Here is a 17,367-nt window from a genome sequence, read left to right on the forward strand (position 1 = left end):
GAAATCGCTGTTTGTTGTTACTAATATAACAATAAATTAACAAAATAATAATGTATTAACTATTATCTCCTTTTTAATGCCTGCTTATGATTTCCAGCTTTTGCCACAGAGATTTAAAGGCAAACTGTTGAATCACTCAACCATCAGTACAGCTCAGGTATTCAGCCCAGATGCTGCCAGAAAAGCAGCAGTGCCAGATGCCACATCCCCTGGCACTGCTAAAATAGAGCTGAACATGTACTAAAAATAAAAGCAAAAATCACGTACTTTTGTTTGTTACTGCTTCTTTCAACCTCCAGGACAGACAGACACTGAGGACATATTTAATCTACTGTTCTACTGACTTTATACTTATCGGGTGACTGCAGCTTTGATTAGTGGCATACTTTCAAGTCTCGTACGGGAGACAGAATTCCTGAGTTCCTTTGGGCATTTTCAGGGCGCTCAGTATTGTAGCATCCCACACCCTTCATGAACAAATTCTCTTAGTTTTCCTGCTCCTCTGGGATGAGATACTGGTCTGCTTGCCTGCCCAGTCCAAGACTCACCGTTCTCCTCCAAACCTCACAAGGTCCTGGGCAGCCTGCTCTGATCTCCAGAATCCCCTGCCCACCTCAGTGTTCCTCCTGCAGTTCTATGATAACTCTCATGAGTTACTCTCGTCCCCAATGAGCCTCAGTGTCCCTTACTATTGTAGTCAGGGAGGTAGTTTATCCTGTTTGCTGAGAATTAAACTGGGATGGGGAAAAGATAACTGAAAATACCAGGCATCCTTAAAGACAAGCAGAACAACCCACCTCCTTAATTGTATTATTATTATTCTTTTTAAATCAAAAAATGCTGTTATCCTGCTTGCAGATTAACCATGGTGCAGAAATGTGGCAGTGGTTTCCATCAGGATTACTGCAGATCTGGCTCCATGCAGCATGAAGGAAACTAAGGAGCTATGAGAGACCACTCAGATGCACCATGGCTGCAAGCTGAAGCAAGGCAGCTCTGCCAAGCAGCAGAATGCAGAGCTAGCCTGGTTCTCCCGCACCTTCAGCTGCTCATCAGGAGCACTCAAGTGCGTAGCAGAGGGATGCTTGAGTGACCCAACGCAGTGCCAGCCAGGTGCCATACATCCTAGCATGAATCAGAATGACTAAAGCCTGCCAAAGCTCATCTCCTTCAAAGCTAATTAGGTGTATTTACGCTGGCATCCCTCGTTTGCTGTATCTGGGAGAGCTTATCCTGAGTCCTAAGCAAATACAAGGAAGGCAGCTGAGGTCTTCTGCTGTGCTGCCCAGTATCTGTAGCTTCTGGGTGCTTCGTGGACTAGATGACACTGCACTACATGACCTCAAGGTGATAAGAAAATGCATTTTACCCTGGAAACACCAGAAGTAGTACTTCTCCACACAGCAGCCTTCTGAATTTCATCAGCTCCACCCTCCTGCCCCAAGGCAGGATTTCCTACAGCCCTGCCACCCTGCCAGCTGCTGGCTGAACCCATCTTTAGAAGCCTGCTTCCAAAGTGGAAACCCCACACCTTCCCCAGGCAGCCTCCTACAATGCCTGCCAATCCTTCCTCACAAGAGAGACCTCCAAGGAAGATGTAAATGCTGCGGGAGCTAAGGATACACACAGCACCACAACCTGGAATTAAGGTTACAACTGTTTGGGTTTCTGCGGGAGAGCATGAGCACACAAGTAAAACAAGCTCTGGAAGCTTTGAGAAACCATGCACCATCCTCACATGGAGAGCAGCCCATAAGATAAAGAATTCCTTTGCAGAGTCTCTGAAGTTCTACTGTTTTGTATATCTGCACTGATGCTGGTGTAGATACATCCACAGAGTACAAAACATCCTTCTACATAATGGCAAGGGAAAAACATTGCAGTTCTGCTTGGCTGGGCCCCGGCTGGCCCCCAGTTTTGTTACAAACCTTTATTCTTGTTGTATATCTTAGGCCATGGCTGTGGCAGTAATACCATAGCATCAGCATAATGTTTTTCCCTGACAGCATCCTTAGAAGCAAGCCCCCGTTATTCCCTTCCTAGAGGTGAGGAGAACAATGCTCAGGAACCAAGGCAGAGATGCTCACTCCACACTGCTATGTTCTGTAGGCAGTGCCTCCTGCTGTTCTTCCCTTCCTCTTGTTCACATGGCCAGCCAAGGAATAAAACCCTGGAAACAGTTACGAAATTCAGTCCCAAGACAAAAAAAAAGCAGAAGAATAACTAGAAGATGAATGGAAAAAACAGCATTGTCGAGGTACCGTATTCCCCTACTTGAAATCCCCCTAGTAATATTTCCCTACTCAAGCTCTCAGTAGAGCAAAAGAAACCCAAAAATAACACAGCACACTGCCTTCCTGCTGCTTTAGCTGTGTCAAATACTGCAGGACAAAAAGGACAACAGCACCCAGGCGCAGCCAGCTGCTAACAGTTATTCCTTCGATCTCTCTGCAGTGATGATGGGACTCCCCCTGAGTCTCCTCTTCTCCAGGCTAAACATTCCCAGCTCTCAGCCTGTCCTCACAGGACAGGAGCTCCAATCCCTTCATCATCTTGAGAGCGCTCCCTTTGTTTTTTTCCAGTGTGTCCATGTCTCTCTTATACTGGGGACCTCCAGAAAAACAGCTGCGAAGTCCTCCTTGCAGAATTTCTGCCCCATCTACTTACCAAACTGCATACAGGAGGAGATGAGGGCGTGCATTTTCTACCCTTATTCCTTGGTGCTTATTTACTCTGTGTGCTTGCATAGCCACAGTCTGCATTTGAAATGAGAGTCTGCTCATCCATTGAGAAGTGCCTCCCATACCCACAGAGGGGACGGCTTCAGCCACTGCCAGCCTATGTGCTTTTGGAAAAAGCACAAGCAGGCAGGGCGGGGGGAGAATCATGAGCAGAAGCCGTGATCTGACTCTGTCAGCAGATGACTTCTATTTGCACTCGTTAGCACTACCCTAGCGTGTGCTAACACCACCCCCTCGGGTAATTTAAAATTATTTAAAAAAAAAAAAAAAAAATTGAGGAGAAGAAGAAGAGGAGGAAAAAAAAGCCCGTATTTCTATATTTAGGTGGTTAGGATAATCGGGGTGGAAGAGCCCATCTGTTTGACGTTCACTCCAGCTGCTGTGGATGCGGAAATTTGTCTATTTTCTTTCCTTTTGCCTGTTTTGACTTGTCCTAGCTGACTGTGACAGCCACACAAAGATCCCGATGCATGGCCATGGCCAGTTTGGTCTGAAACTGTGCACCTTCACCCTCACGGAGTCACTGCGGAATGAGTCCACACAACCAGGATCCTTCTCAGGGAAGTGTAAAACAGTTAGTAACAATAATTACTATTGTTATTATTTTATTGTTACTATTAACTCATGTTCATAACACTGAAGAGAGCAACACAGAGAGGCAGGAGACAAGGTAAGACACGCCGTAGTCCTCCATTAAGGTCAGTTTTAAGAAGGCAGCCTCCCCTCTACACATCCTCCTTTTGGGAGATCTCCCCACATGAAGCCAAGCTTCTGTGAGATGCCAACTCCCTGCCAAAGGCACTGGTCACTGGATGAACGGCCGTATTTCCTTTCCAACCTGCTTCTTTTGCCATTCTTATTTCAAGATTCTCCACAAGTGGGCCCAAGCTAAATTCAGAAGTGGCCTTTGATCTCACACCTTCCTCAGTTTATCAGACCTTGGTTCCCAAAGAACAAGTATCCAGCAGCTTCCATCAATCTCCTGATGCTTTTCCTGTCATAGATATGACTGCTTTTAAATGATACAGTGTCTCTGCCTCTGTACACCTAATGCAGTGCCAATAACTTGGCTCCTAAAGGCATCCACATACTGTTTAAGGACATGTGGCAGTCCGCTGGGACCATTTACTGTTTATCTTATTTGGTATACGTGATTGCTTTTTAATTTTATAACATGCATCACTGGGGTTATCAACAGTGCAATCATACACAATGAATGTGCTAAAAGCCCTACGAGCATCAGAAAAGAAGGCCAGAACAAAACCCAGAATTGCACCTCTAGCTTTTCCTTGCAGTGCCTTCCCTAGATTTTGAGCTGAGGCCACACGACAGAACAACTAGCAGCAAAAAGCACAGATCAGTAAGTAGGAATGTGGATGGGGAAATAGGCCAGCCCAGAGGCTGCCTAGCGCTCCCTGCAGCATGCACTGCTGGTGTTCCTCTTTTCTGCCCTGCAAATGCTCCCTTACCTTCCCAGCCCCAAAAAGATGAAGCTGTCCTGTTGATCTCCATATTTGCAAGAGCGGGATTTAAGTCATCACCTAATGGGCAATAAGTACATCCAGAGGTCTGAAAGCTTTCCTTTGGAAAGAATCCTTTTCTATATGTCTTGCAATTCTCTTGCACACAAGGAGTCGATGGACACTAATGACCACTTTTTGCAAGATTGTCCTTGGGATATATAATGTTTGGGGTTTGGTACAAAGCATGGATTAGTTGCATTTCTGATTAAGCTCACTGTCTAAGCACAGGAAACAGCATCATGCTCCTTGAAGTCTGCTCCAAAGAGCTCGTTTTAGCTCTTGCAAGTCAGCAGGAACAGTCGCCCTTCCCTGCCCCAAAGTCACTGCCGACCTGTGCAGCCACCTCCCACACACTGCCCAGAGGTGGCTTGTTCTCTTCTCAGCTTCCCAGAGCACAGCCACCTGAGCCACTTTCCTCTCCATAGTGTCAGATATTTGCTGCCAGGAGGGAAAGACTGGGCCATGCTTGACCCTCTTTTAGACACGAGAGACCTCACACAGGTCACCTGAAAGCACAGACAAGAGAGATGAGGTCTCACCAATTTGCAAATCCACAAAATGAATCATTTAAGCATACCTTTCTCAAAACAACACCTGCGTTACAGAGCTGAAGGGTACATCACATATCTTCAGAAGCTGCTTTTCCACCACGTGCAGCCTTCAACAGATGCACAGAAAAATGCAAAGCCTTCCTGATTTCTATTCTTACCACAGCCTTTTAAAATGCTAATGTAACTCACAGGTATTCCTTGCAGACCTGGTGAAAGATCTCCTTTCTGTGAGGGTCACTTCTTAGGCATTATTTAACATTTGTCAATTTTTTTTTAATTTTTTTTTTTTTTGAGAGAGAGATAATAATTGAATAAAGGCACGTGGAAAAGACTGTAAAATATGAGACATCTTGAGAGATGAAGAAATAAAGAGGGAAGTAAGACTAACAGCTGGTTTTTTTTTAATCCTTCACGTTAATTCTCCCAGTGTTTACAGTGAAAGTACAGAATAGCACATAAGGGAAACTTCAGGTGAACTGTCTTGTATTTGATGAGTTAAGCAATACTGCAAGTCTGTGCAGTATTTATATTCTCACCTCCTCCCACCATCCAAAAATGCACTACCCCATAAATGCAGCTGAAGAAACAAAACAAAACAAAAATTCTCTCAAACACTCACTTTCATGAAAGATAAATTTGCTTGGGTCTATATTTTTGGACCTTAATTCAGCGAGCCACTTAAATATATGCTGAAGTTCATCATTTACCATTCTACCACTTACGCATCTACTCAAAAATATGCCTGAAGTCAAGCATATGCACAGCACTCTGCTGACTGCGGACCCTATATCTTTCTGTTCATTTCTGCAACTATTCCAATCTGGTGACGTGAATGTACAAGGCAGTAGCACATTTTAAGCAATTTTAGCACAATGCTGGCAAAAGTGAAGTCTGAACCTGATTATCCACACCGATAATCTGACTAATCATTAAAAAGTAATAACTAATTCTTCATACCTCTCACAAAAAGCTTAATTCTAACCGTTACTTTCAAGATGTCAGGTTGTTGAAATACTACTTCATGAACTTTTGCTGTGGATCAGTGCCAAGTAAGGAAATCTGAAGCTGAAATACTGCTGTCCCCCAAAAGAAAAGAGGAAAAACCCTGCTCATAAGCATGTGGTGTGTCAAATACCACCTGCAGAAGCTATTCAGTAAGTAATTTCAAATAAGCAAAATAGGAAGAAACCACAGGATGTTCACAAACAATTTGCAAACAGAAATGGAAGAGGAATTCATTAAATAAATTATTGGCTATAAATTATTCACCTCTCTCTAATCTAACTACCACTTAGACTATAAAATTCATGACATAAAAGATACAGGATACGTAACAAGGCATCATTAACTTATGCATCTCCCAGTGCTGCTCCATTTTGACTGTCCAGTTATATTATTGCATTAAGACAGCCTTTTTGTCTGTAATGGAGTTTGAGTGTAATACGTTTTTGCTTTAAAAGCCTGGCTAAGGAAACCTGGTCTGATTTTAGATTGTGGTTTGATCTTGACCAAGGCTGAATAATTTCACAAAGATGAGAGAAAGATCCAAGCTACCCTCAGAACAAGACCCAAACTAATAGAAAACTTGTACAGTTGGCTAAATTTATGAGATTTCCACAGTTTGGACCCATTTCACGTAAGTTCACAGAGGAGAACAGATCACAGGGCTTCACAGGTTCTGCCTCAGCTTCCCTATGTGCCAAAAGGAGGGATGAGATCCCTTTCATTTGGCATGGAGGAGGGAGCCACAAACCATGAGGCATCATAGCATGCACTGAAAGACAGAAAAAGGCTTTCCAGAAAGAGGCAACAAGTACAGCCTGCAATTATTTTTAGCCATAAAAAGAAACCCTCCCAGGAGGGTTTCTCACTTACAACCAAGGATAAAGACAGTTTTTTCATCTTGTTTTTGTCACGACTTGTTCTAAGTGACAGTCATACTCTGCTACTTGTTCGGTCTCTCAGCAGTTGTCTTATTTTTTCTTTAATACCATATTTGTTTACTTTTAATTAAGATGGTGATGATTGTCACTGAGTTTCTGTGTTTGCAGAAAACTGATGCAAACTGTGGTTATTTGGCTGTGGAGGAAGAGAGTGAAAAAGGGCTCCTACTGTTGTCAAAATAACCTCCTGATTGTCTCCAAAGCCAATGCTGTCACTGCTGTTGGCAGCACACTGCAGTTAAACATCATGCGTCGTTCATTCATGTTTACTCCTTCAAAATGCCAGCAAGGTTGGTCTTGCATTACTTCACAGTCATAGAATGGCTTGGGATGGAAAGGACCTTAAAGCTCATCCAGGTCCAGCCCCCTGTTACGGCCATGGTTTCCACACACTAGATCAGGCTGCCCAGGGTCCCATCCAGCCTAGCCTTGAACACCTCCAGAGATGGGGCATCCACAGCTTCTCTAGGCAGCTTGTGCCAGTGCCTCACCACCCCAAGTTAAGAATTTCTTCATAATACCTGATCTAAATCTTCTTCATCATCCTGCACTGATTTGTAGAGTGCTCAGTCCCTGGCCCAGTGGATGTCAAGGGCATTTACCAAGTCCCCACACAGCACACTGGTATTTTTCATTTTAAGAGACCTTCAGCAAAAGGGCTCTGGCCTCCACTTTCATCAGATCACTCTTGAAGACTCCAGCTGCAGCTCCTGATCCATAGATCTTAAAAGCAAAATGTGCTTTGCCATGGCATTCACTACCTCAAGTACCAGCACACCTATGGCACTGCTGACATGAGAAATCATGGGGACGCTTCCCTTCCTGGCTTACTTTCAACATAAATCCACGTCAGCTACACTTTCTGAAAGGAACCTGAGGGAACTGAGTGCTTAATTCCCACAGGTATTTCAGAAAATCCCAGCTGTAACAGGCAAAGCCTTATTTTTTTTTTTCCATTTCCATAGTGAAATTACAGTAGAGAATGGATACAAAGGAAGGGCTGGAATTGGCCAGATAGAGACCAAGGTTCCCTTGAGCACTACCTTCAAAATGGCAGGAGACCAGTTCTGGCCACAGCAGCCTTGCACGATGGTGGGTGAGGTACTTTCTGTCTCTGGGCCTCAGTTATCCCATTGAGGATCTGATGATCTAAACAGCATGGCTGCTGCTTAAATCAGTGAAGAGGAAGGTCATGCAAAACTGAGCAGTAAAAATGCAAGTGGGTGGAGAGCAATGCAGCCATGAAAGGTTCGGAAAAACATGCTGGCCTCCTTCTTTGTGCTCTTCATCTCCTTCTACAAAGTAGTTATTCAAAGCAAAAATAATATACCGTTCCTACAAAGGCAGCATTCATCAGACATGCATATATTTAGACCATTGTGCAAACAATTAGTGACTTTTGTCTGAGGCAGGAGAACGGTACCCGGGCTGTGGATGGGGAGATGGACGAAATCCCAAGTCAGTCTACAGCAAAGAAGAGGCCAGGAGCCTTGAGGACTCAAGATTCAGCCTTGGTATAACACTAATGCTAGCAATGCCCAAGTAGGCCAAGCATAAAGGGCAAAGCTCTCACTTCCATCAGGTGCTAGATGTGTATAGGACATGCTCTCATCTTCCTGCATGTCTGACATCTCCCTTCAACACTCCAAACAGCAAACAGGTTGCAGCACAAGAAGGACAAGACAAAACATCCCTTGTTCATTTTATTTTGCAGCCCTTTCAGCCTCCCATACTGTTACAGAATCACAGAATCACAGGGTTGGAAGGGACCTCAAGGATCATAAATCTCCAACCCCCTTGCCACAGGCAGGGCCACCAACCTCCCCATTTAATACTAGACCAGGCTGCCCAGGACCCAACCAATTTGGTGGCCTTGAACACCTCCAGAGACAGGGCATCCACAACCTCTCTGGGCAGCCTGCTCCAGAATCTCACCACTCTCTGTGCAAAGAATTTCCCCTTGCACATCTGAGGTTGCCACATGTTCACTTGTCCCTGCACACCAACGCTTGCTTACTAGTCTTTCCGTTAACACAAAGCACTGCACAGAGTGTGGAAGCAGCAGCAGAAACTTGGTGGCAGATAGGAACAGAGCTCACATCTTCTGGTCCCCAGTGCTCACAGCCAAGCCAAGAAAAAAGGAGGAAAAAAAAAAGCAAAGAGAAGAGCTCCCCCTCCGCCAGTGCTTAGGTTCTCCCTCCCTTGCATAGCATCGCTGCTGCTGAATCACAGCCTCAGGAAATGAGAGAAAGAGGCCCAAAAGGCAGCCAGGAAACCCACCGTCCATTGGCTTTACTCCACGCCAGGCGAGCGGGCTCCTTCTGCTGCAGTGACTTGGCAAGCACACCTCGCTCTGACTCAGCACCTCACTGGCACCTCCTGGCAATTAGTCCCACAAACTGCTGACTGTTGCCCAGAGGGCTAACAGGAGAGTCAATGGGATGCCAAAGCATACCCTTCTTACCTGTGGAGGCCCCTGACATGGGGAAGGGGTGCTAGAGGGATGGGAGCCAGGATGGGAAGGAGAATACCAATCAATTTGTACCCACTGTGTCAATAAAGGGATGAAGAAAGCGTAGCAAAAGTTAGTAAGCTAACACAGAGCACACAGAGCATTGCATAGGAAGGGATGCTGTTGATGAGTCCTGTGATAGGGCCTGGGGCACACCAGCTGTCCAAGGGGCAGGAGGAAGGGCTGCCCTTGACAAGGCAAGGACGCAGCAGTTTTGCAGGCAGACTGGGGCTATGCTGTCACCCTGCCAAGTAGCCAAGGTCCTCCCAAACTCTCTTGGCTCCCAGCTCTCAACATACGGCCAGAAAGCCAAGCAGGCACGCAGCCCAGCAGCTACACAACTAGTGAAGGCATTCAGACACCAAACTCCATCAGATAACAGTGCTCAAGCACACACTCAGCTATGTAAGCAGGCGGGCACTTTAGATTCCCTACCACACAATTCAACAAATACTTAATACAGGGCAGGAAATGTCAAAAATAACTACACTAACCAATAGTTAGAAAGTTCACCACATCTCAGTCTGCAGAATTCATCACAAAGTAATGTCACCGCTTGGAAACCCAGCATGGGCAAAAGGATGGAGGCATCAAGTTGTAAGGTGAGTAGGGCACAGATCCATCTGCATGGCCATAGCTGAAGAGGCAAAAGGGTTACTTAACAAACAAATCACACCACAGCAATCTGAATTCACTGATCAGGAAGCTGATATCTACTGCACAGTGTGGAGGGAATGCAAAGAAATAATAAAGTCAAAGAAAAACACCCCAAAAACACATCAGAACACATGCAGGAATTAGCCAAATGTTACAGCAGGCTACAGTTTTGCAATATCTTAGATGGTTGGAATTCTTAAATGGTTTGATGGTTGGACATGCTGATCTTAGCAGCCTTTCCAACCTTAATGATCCTAGGATTGTGAAGATAGCTAGGATAAGGAACTGCCAATTTCAGGACACTTAGAGGCTAAAGACCCTAAAAAGCACACAACAGGAGACAAAAACACTCTGCACACAGGAACTTGCACCCCTCAAACCACTGATATTGTGAGAAGAAAAGGAGAGGACTAAGTGATTAACTCTCCATCCATCCAAAGCTGCTGCCCCACAGCCTGGTGCCAGGCTCTCCCCCTGTCCCTGCCCTGGCCCTGATTACAAGGGATTACCCCAGGTCTCCTCTGGGCTGCAGGATGGGTTTAATCTATTCCTTAATATCTGGAAGAGAGACGGCGAGTTGGCTGAGATGAAAGAAGATTGGGAGAGACTTCCAAGGGATCTGACAAAGATAGGCAAGTGGGCAGCACGATGCGAGATGAAATTCAGCATTATCCAGCTGACAGTAATACAAACTTGGGAGAATAATCTGAACTGCTCGTCTTCCAAGGGGCTCTAATTCAACTGTAATCACTTGAGCAGAATATCTTTGGTATCACTGTGAACAGCTCAGTGAAAACATCTGTTCAGCAAACAGCGGTGGTCAAAAAACAAGTCGGCTGTAGGATGTCAAAGGGGATGGGAAGAAAAGTGTGATGGAAGCATTAAAATGCTGGGATCTCTGCTGTTATCTGTGGGTGGCACACCTGGAAACACAGAGAAGATCGAAAGGTTTCCTCATTCACCAGTACATAACACCTACTGATCAAACACAGTTAAAACTGAAGCAATTTAACAGAGGTGAAACTCACGTTTCTATCCTTGTTTTGTTGTGTTTTTTCTTTATTTTTTATACAAAATAGCAAGAAGTTGCTCAATACAACTGAAGAGCAGGGAGTGTGACCAGGTATAGGGAAAAAAAATAAAATTTTCCTTTCCTTTTTTTTTTTTTTTCATTCCCCCTACTTATTCCAGGCACAGCCCTCAGTTAACCACCAGGAATGATTAGCACACGTTATCAGTAAAGTTAATAGCTTAGCAAAAATCACAGAGGCCTGAGCATTTATAAGGCAATTGGGAGTAGCCACAGATATGTGAGGTAGAATGAAAAAGGGAAAAGAAAAATAAAAAAGAAAAAAAGGAAAAGAAAAGAAAAGAAAAACTCACAACAGCATTACACCCTCAAGCTCCCAGGCATTAGCCAACTTCTAATTAACAAGGATTAGGAAGTAATCTCCCCAGTGGGCATGCAGAGACTGCATCCCAACCCACTTACTGCTGGCAAAGGATGCCAGCAGATGCTGGGCAGGGGAAGAGCTGGATCCCCATTGCCCACCCACAGCCTGGGCCTGACAGGGGGCTGAGCTCTGGGTTATCCCAGCTCCAGGCAAGGAGGCAGGTCTGGGGACCCACATAGGGGGAACAGGAATGGAGATGAGTGTTTTATTCCCATCTGGCACCAGCTGCTCACTGCAGGGGTTCTGCATCCCCCTGGAAGCATCTAGTGCTGGCCATAGCTCTGCAGACCGGTGGTGTGACCTGACCCAGAGCTGCTGTGAGCTGCCTGCAGAAATGCACACAGACTGGAAATGTTCGCCCTCTGAAATTACATTCCTGCCTTCAGCATTTTGAAGAAGACTGAAGCCAGGATGTAACCCAGTGGAGTTCATACATCGGCTTTCTCCTGCTGATGCTTGTGAAATGTAATCTGGTTCACGTTTCTGTAGCCGGGCTGACTTGTGGGGATACGAGAAAAGAAAAAAAAAGCATGAGATTTTATCCCTAAACAAGTCATTAGATCTTTCCATTGCAGAAATTTGTCTTGCATGTAACTCCACACAGATATGCAGAGGCACAAGTGCTGCTGTGCTGCCAGGAGGAGAGCTCTGCGCATGCACAATAGGAGGCTGAGTGTGATCTGCTGGCCCTGATCAGCAAGGGGGCTGCATTTCCTAAATACAATATTATCTCATACTCACATTGTGATTTTTTGGTGCAAATAGTGTCCTGCAGTGTGCTGGATAAGGGAAGAACATAGGCAATGCCATGTACTTGCAGGTGGTTTTTGCATGTGAGTGCCAAAGAGTTTAACCTTTGGGTTAAAAATGGGCAGGGACTGTGCACAGATACCACCAATAGCTGCAAGCACTGTAATTTTGAAATGTGCTGAAGAAATAAAAAAAAAAAAAATAGGAACAACTTCAGTTTTTACTGCAGATACTTCCACTAAACCAAACCTTACTGCACTCACAATGCTCTGTAAAATCAAAACTGTGTTTCAAAAAAGAACTAGGAAGAATAGCCAGAAATATGTAAGCATCCACCTCAAGGTTTTTTGGGATGAGAAAGTTTGACTTTTCACATCAAAATATCTTCAGTTTTGTTGTTGTTGTTTTTAGTATTATCACAATACAACTCCACAGAGAAGCACAATGCTGGCTGACCCAAAATGGGATTTCTCTCATACATTTCCTTTCAGAAATTTCAAAGCATTTAATTTCTCTTTCTATCCAATATGAAGCCTAACCCCTCAATCCTGATGAAGCAGATCATTTGTCCTTAGCCCAGCTCAAGCAGCAGAAGCAAAAAAGTGAAGGTGGAAGCCGGAATGGACACAAGTAACCTCCAAAAGCAAAGAGATGACAGCAAATATGTGGAAAAATAGATTGCTGTACATAATTAATAAAAGCGTTTTCTCCCTCTGATACTTAAGGTGTGAAACATTTGTGAGAGAAAAGTGGGGTGGTATGTGATCAGCAGCCCAGTAACTGTGACTCTTCTAAAGGAGAGCAGGGCAGATGTCCTACATGACAGCAAGCAAACAACTTCCATCTCTGCACATTTCAGCCTTTCCAAGCCATAAATCAAACCGACTGCACTAACAAAATATGTTCAGAGTCTCTCAATTAGTTGATGCTTATAAATGACTGTGCAAACACAAGGTAGTATTAACAAGGGAACAGTCTTTGTTACACTACTGTCTGTTAAACAACCAGGAGCTGAATTTCTCTCTGAACATTCACAAAGGGAAAGCAGCATTAATGCTCGACAAGGAGAAAACTACAAAGAACAGATTTTCAGAGCATGCACTTCCCCTTGAAATAAACTGTGTTAAAAGCACTTTACTTAAAAAGCACAATGATAGTAGCATCCTGCTAAATGTAGGTGACTCACCACAGTGTAGTAGTGAGCATCCCCGAAGAGTGCCATTACAGTATGGCTTATCCTGCTGCATGAATATAAGCATTCTCCTGTGGTTACTGTTTGGATCAAGGCACTAAGGACTACCAGCATCCCTTTAACCTTCAGTGGGTCATGAAGCCTCTCTGAGCCTTGCTTTGTCCTTCTGCGCTGCTGGTAGCATAACACAAATTCATCTGCCCCACAGAGGCAGGAAAGAAGATTTCTAAGTTTCTTAACGAGTTGTTTATACCATACTTTCCATCCCATATTACCAGTGAGCAGCTAAATATAGTTATTCTTGAGACACTTCAAGATCCCTCAGAGATTAAATCTTACAGAAGAAAATTGGACTTCAGGCAATACTGAAGAAAGAGAGGTTGAAAAAAAACAACATTACAAGCAACAAAAAATACCACCTAATAGTTTCCAAAATAAGGGTAGGATGCCTGCATTAGAGATGCAAGAGGTAGTTAATGCATCTGTGCCTGCCGCTGGGGACCAAGGTCAGGTCGTGAGCAAAATGATTTATCTACATGTCACAAAACCACACAGCTTGACACCAATGGCAATCTGTTCCAAAAATGCATCAGCATGAAAAAGAAAGGCACAGCCACAGTCCTCTCTTGCTGGGGCTGAGGACCTGGTTTAGGGCTGGGAAGAATATATGGGCTAACAAAATGGTGCTGCAAAGCCAGAACTTCAATGCACGGCTTCAGCTGGGATAAACCCAGTGTGCAGGAAGGGGACTTTACATAGGGACCAGAAAGACCTGCCTGTGTGAGAAGTTGCAGAGCAGCTGTTGCACTGCTGTGTTGCTACCAAGCTCACACACTCACTCCCCATACTTGCCAGATCCAGCTGCAACAGGCCGTGACATGTTGACATCCCACCTGCTGCAATACTGTGTCACAGGACCCAAACACCATGCACAACATAAATAAAAAGTTGTTTCTGCATCTTAGCTGTACCCGACGTGTGACTTCTAACACATCAGAAAATGCGCAGTAGGCTATTTCTGGTGATGAAGCAGGATTGACGTGCAGTAGCAGGGTTGGTTTTAAAGCCCCAGTTCCCTCTATCTTTCCATAAACTTCCCTGAGGAGCCTGAAAAGTATTATTTTCACAAAAGTTACTATGTTTGTAATGCTTTAGAGTGAAAACAAATACACTGCCCCCTCCCCAGGAGCCTTAAAACGAATATAATAAGCCAAATGAAAGCAGTCATCTGCTCCAGTTAAAAAGAATCATTGCTGTTTTACAAATCACAAAACAATGTAAGCACATGGGGCTATAATATTTGATTGACATCTCACTGCAAAGTCTGACTGTGTGAGAATGACAAAACCAACTCTGAGGACCTTCTCTCACAGCCACTCTCCACTTGTTGGCGTTAAGTATTTCTTGTGATGATACACTCTTACAGTTCCTGATACTATAACTTCTAAGCTTTACCCCTGTAATTTGGGTAGCGCTTTGCACATGGATCCTAACCTATTCTTCTTCCTCTATCCTCAAAACCAACACAGAGCCTCAAAAAAGGAAAATCGATCTTCCTAACCAGTCTGCAGCTCAGAGCAAAAATACACACACTCATCTCCTACAAATGTTATTCAGAAGAATCTCTGCCAATTTTATTCGAGCCCGCACAGTCTATGTCTGTTGCTTATGCCTATCAGGATTTTATTTTCAAATCCAAGACCAAAAATACGACCATACTTCTGTTGTGTAACACAGAAGTGACGGCGTATCACAGTTATTTTCATCTACCACCATCTTCTGCAGACTTTTCCTTAGAGAGAAATTAAAAACAATCTTGAGACACAGGTGGTTCACTCAAGTCATTTTCAGGTCTTAAAAGTTAGTGCAAGAAAAAGCATTACATTGGCATAAATAACTATTTTATGAAAGGTATGTTTCTGTGCTTAGTTGTTTCTACTGTCATTGTCCTCACATGCCCCCTGCCAAAAAGAGAAAATTAAATATTTAGTCAATCTCTTTTTTTCTTTTTTCTTTTTCTTTTTTTTTTTCTTTTTTTTTTTTCTGAAGAGATAATCAAACGCCCCTGCAGTTTCAACCTTGGGTCTGGTTACTGCTGGATGCTCCTGCAGAGGTAGAACATCAACAGCAACACTTTATCACTTATATGCTTGTCATTGCAGAGGCATGGTAACTCTTCAGTTCAATCTTTGCCACATCTGCAGATGGAAAAAAAAATTAAAATGTAGTATTGAGGATCTGCAAGTGAACATGTGCTTTCCAACCCAGGAAAGTAGCAAACAGGAAAGAAAGCAGATGAAGTGTGAAAGAAACGTGATTGTTTGGTTTAATTAAAGGCTAATAAACTCTTTTTTTCTTCATAATTCATCCCTTTGAAGTCAGCAGGTGAAGTTTCCAGTTAACACATGCAACTTCTAACTGGTTTCGGAGAGTGGGACTCGGCGTGCTTTCAGGGCTGAGGCACTTGTGAGAAGCCCACCTTGCTGACCACCAGGCTGGCTTCTCGCTGTGCCTGGCCAGAGGGGCACAGCCTGATCGATGCTCCCTGCAGGGCTGTCAGGGCCAGACACAGCAGCCCTAGCAGGCAGCTCCATCTCAGTGCAGGCTGTCAGAAGTTTTGCCCAGCCTTTGCTGAGATGCCCTCAGTGCTCTCGCAAGAGAGCCCATCGTTCCTGCCTGTCCTCTCGCTCTCTTGGGGCCCCTTGCAGCAGGTAGTCTGCTGTTCCAGCTGCAGAGGCACCCAGCCAGCCTGGCCAAGCTGTGCTCTGCTCACTGCCAGGCTGACTTCCACAGAGTGACTGATTGGATCGGAGTAGACCCAAGAAAATGAGACCTACTTGTAGATCTCTAGAAGACATAGCTGTGTAGGCCTGCTCTGAAGTTTGGCACTACTTGAAAGAAGGCATCAACAGATGAGTCTGAAGGCTTCACACTTTGCAGGTTCTCCTGTTGCCCTTACCGCAGTGCCTCTGGGTGCTCTCAGCAATGTACCTAGCTATGTGACGGACATCACTCACATGCCATTTGTCCCCTCTCCTCACTCAGGACCCGAACACATCTCACTGTGCAAGGTCTGAGTTAGATGGGGAGGGCTGGATCTTCCCACATCCCTACGGCTGGGCACTCGAAGCTGAGGAAGCAGATGCCGGTTAAGCACCAAGCCCTGGGCACTCAGTTAGCCAGGCAGCTCGGTGGTATCTCCACGCAAAGTTCCCTGCTGCCTTGGGGCCCGAGGGATGGATCAGAGTTTGGCACCCAGGTGAGCTTGCCACCGGGTTAGGCCCTGCCAGCAGAGAGCTTGTGAAGCCCAGACAGTTTACAGCAAGTTTCACAGCACCGTAAAAAAAATAAAATAAAAATAAAAAAAAAAATCCACTAGTACTAAATGACGGTAGTAAAAGCGATGGTGCAGGAGAGGCAGCGCGAGGTGCGGAGCAGCCAGCCCGCAGAGCGCTCTCCGCCGCCGCATTCCCGAGCATCACCGGCGGGACCGCCACCAAAACTTCCCCACCGGCCCCCGAGACCCCGCGTCCCCGGGTGGGGGCGGCGACGCTCCCTTCCCCGTCCCCCGCGCTCCCCGCGAGTTGCCGCCGCTCCCCGCCGGGCTCCCCGCCGCTCCCGCACTCACCTCGCAGGGCCAGGAGCGCGGCCAGGGCGGCCGGCACCCAGCGCCCGCCGCCGCCTCCGGGGCGCCGCCGCAGCGTCATGCCGGGCCGGCCGAGGGGAGCAGCGGGCCGCGGGCTCCCGCCTCCGGGCACGGCGGGCGTCGAGCCCTGCCTTCCCCCGCCGCCGCAGGTGCAGCCGCCGCCGCCGCCGTCCCGGGACCGCCCGCTCGCGGCCGGGCTCCGCCGTGCCCCAGCCCCGGCCGCCCGGGGACAGCGCCAGGCGCCGCGGCCGGCCCGAGAGCGCAGCCTGGCGGCCCCGAGCCGCCCCCGCAGCCGGGGCTGCGGCTCTCACCCCCCGCACCGCGCCGAGCCGCGCCGCGCCGTCAGGCATCCCGCCGCCCCCCGGCTCTGCCTCCGGCTTGCCCCGCCCGGCCGGAGG

General features: G+C 46.1%; 1 protein-coding gene across 1 annotated transcript in view; it reads right to left on the reverse strand.

Annotated features, from left to right (window-relative positions):
• IGSF11 (immunoglobulin superfamily member 11) overlaps nucleotides 1-17,030 on the reverse strand; it is a gene marked incomplete at both ends in the record, with an annotated part of 86,789 nt that extends 69,759 nt beyond the window's left edge. Inside the window, one exon of the mRNA XM_079548965.1 lies at nucleotides 16,952-17,030. Coding sequence (XP_079405091.1) covers nucleotides 16,952-17,030 — 79 coding nt within the window. The remainder of the gene's footprint in view (nucleotides 1-16,951) is intronic.
• Nucleotides 17,031-17,367: the final 337 nt, after the last annotated feature.

Source organism: Tetrao urogallus (genome assembly GCF_951394365.1).
Source record: "Tetrao urogallus genome assembly, chromosome: 1".
In the NCBI taxonomy this organism is placed as follows: Eukaryota; Metazoa; Chordata; class Aves; order Galliformes; family Phasianidae; genus Tetrao; species Tetrao urogallus.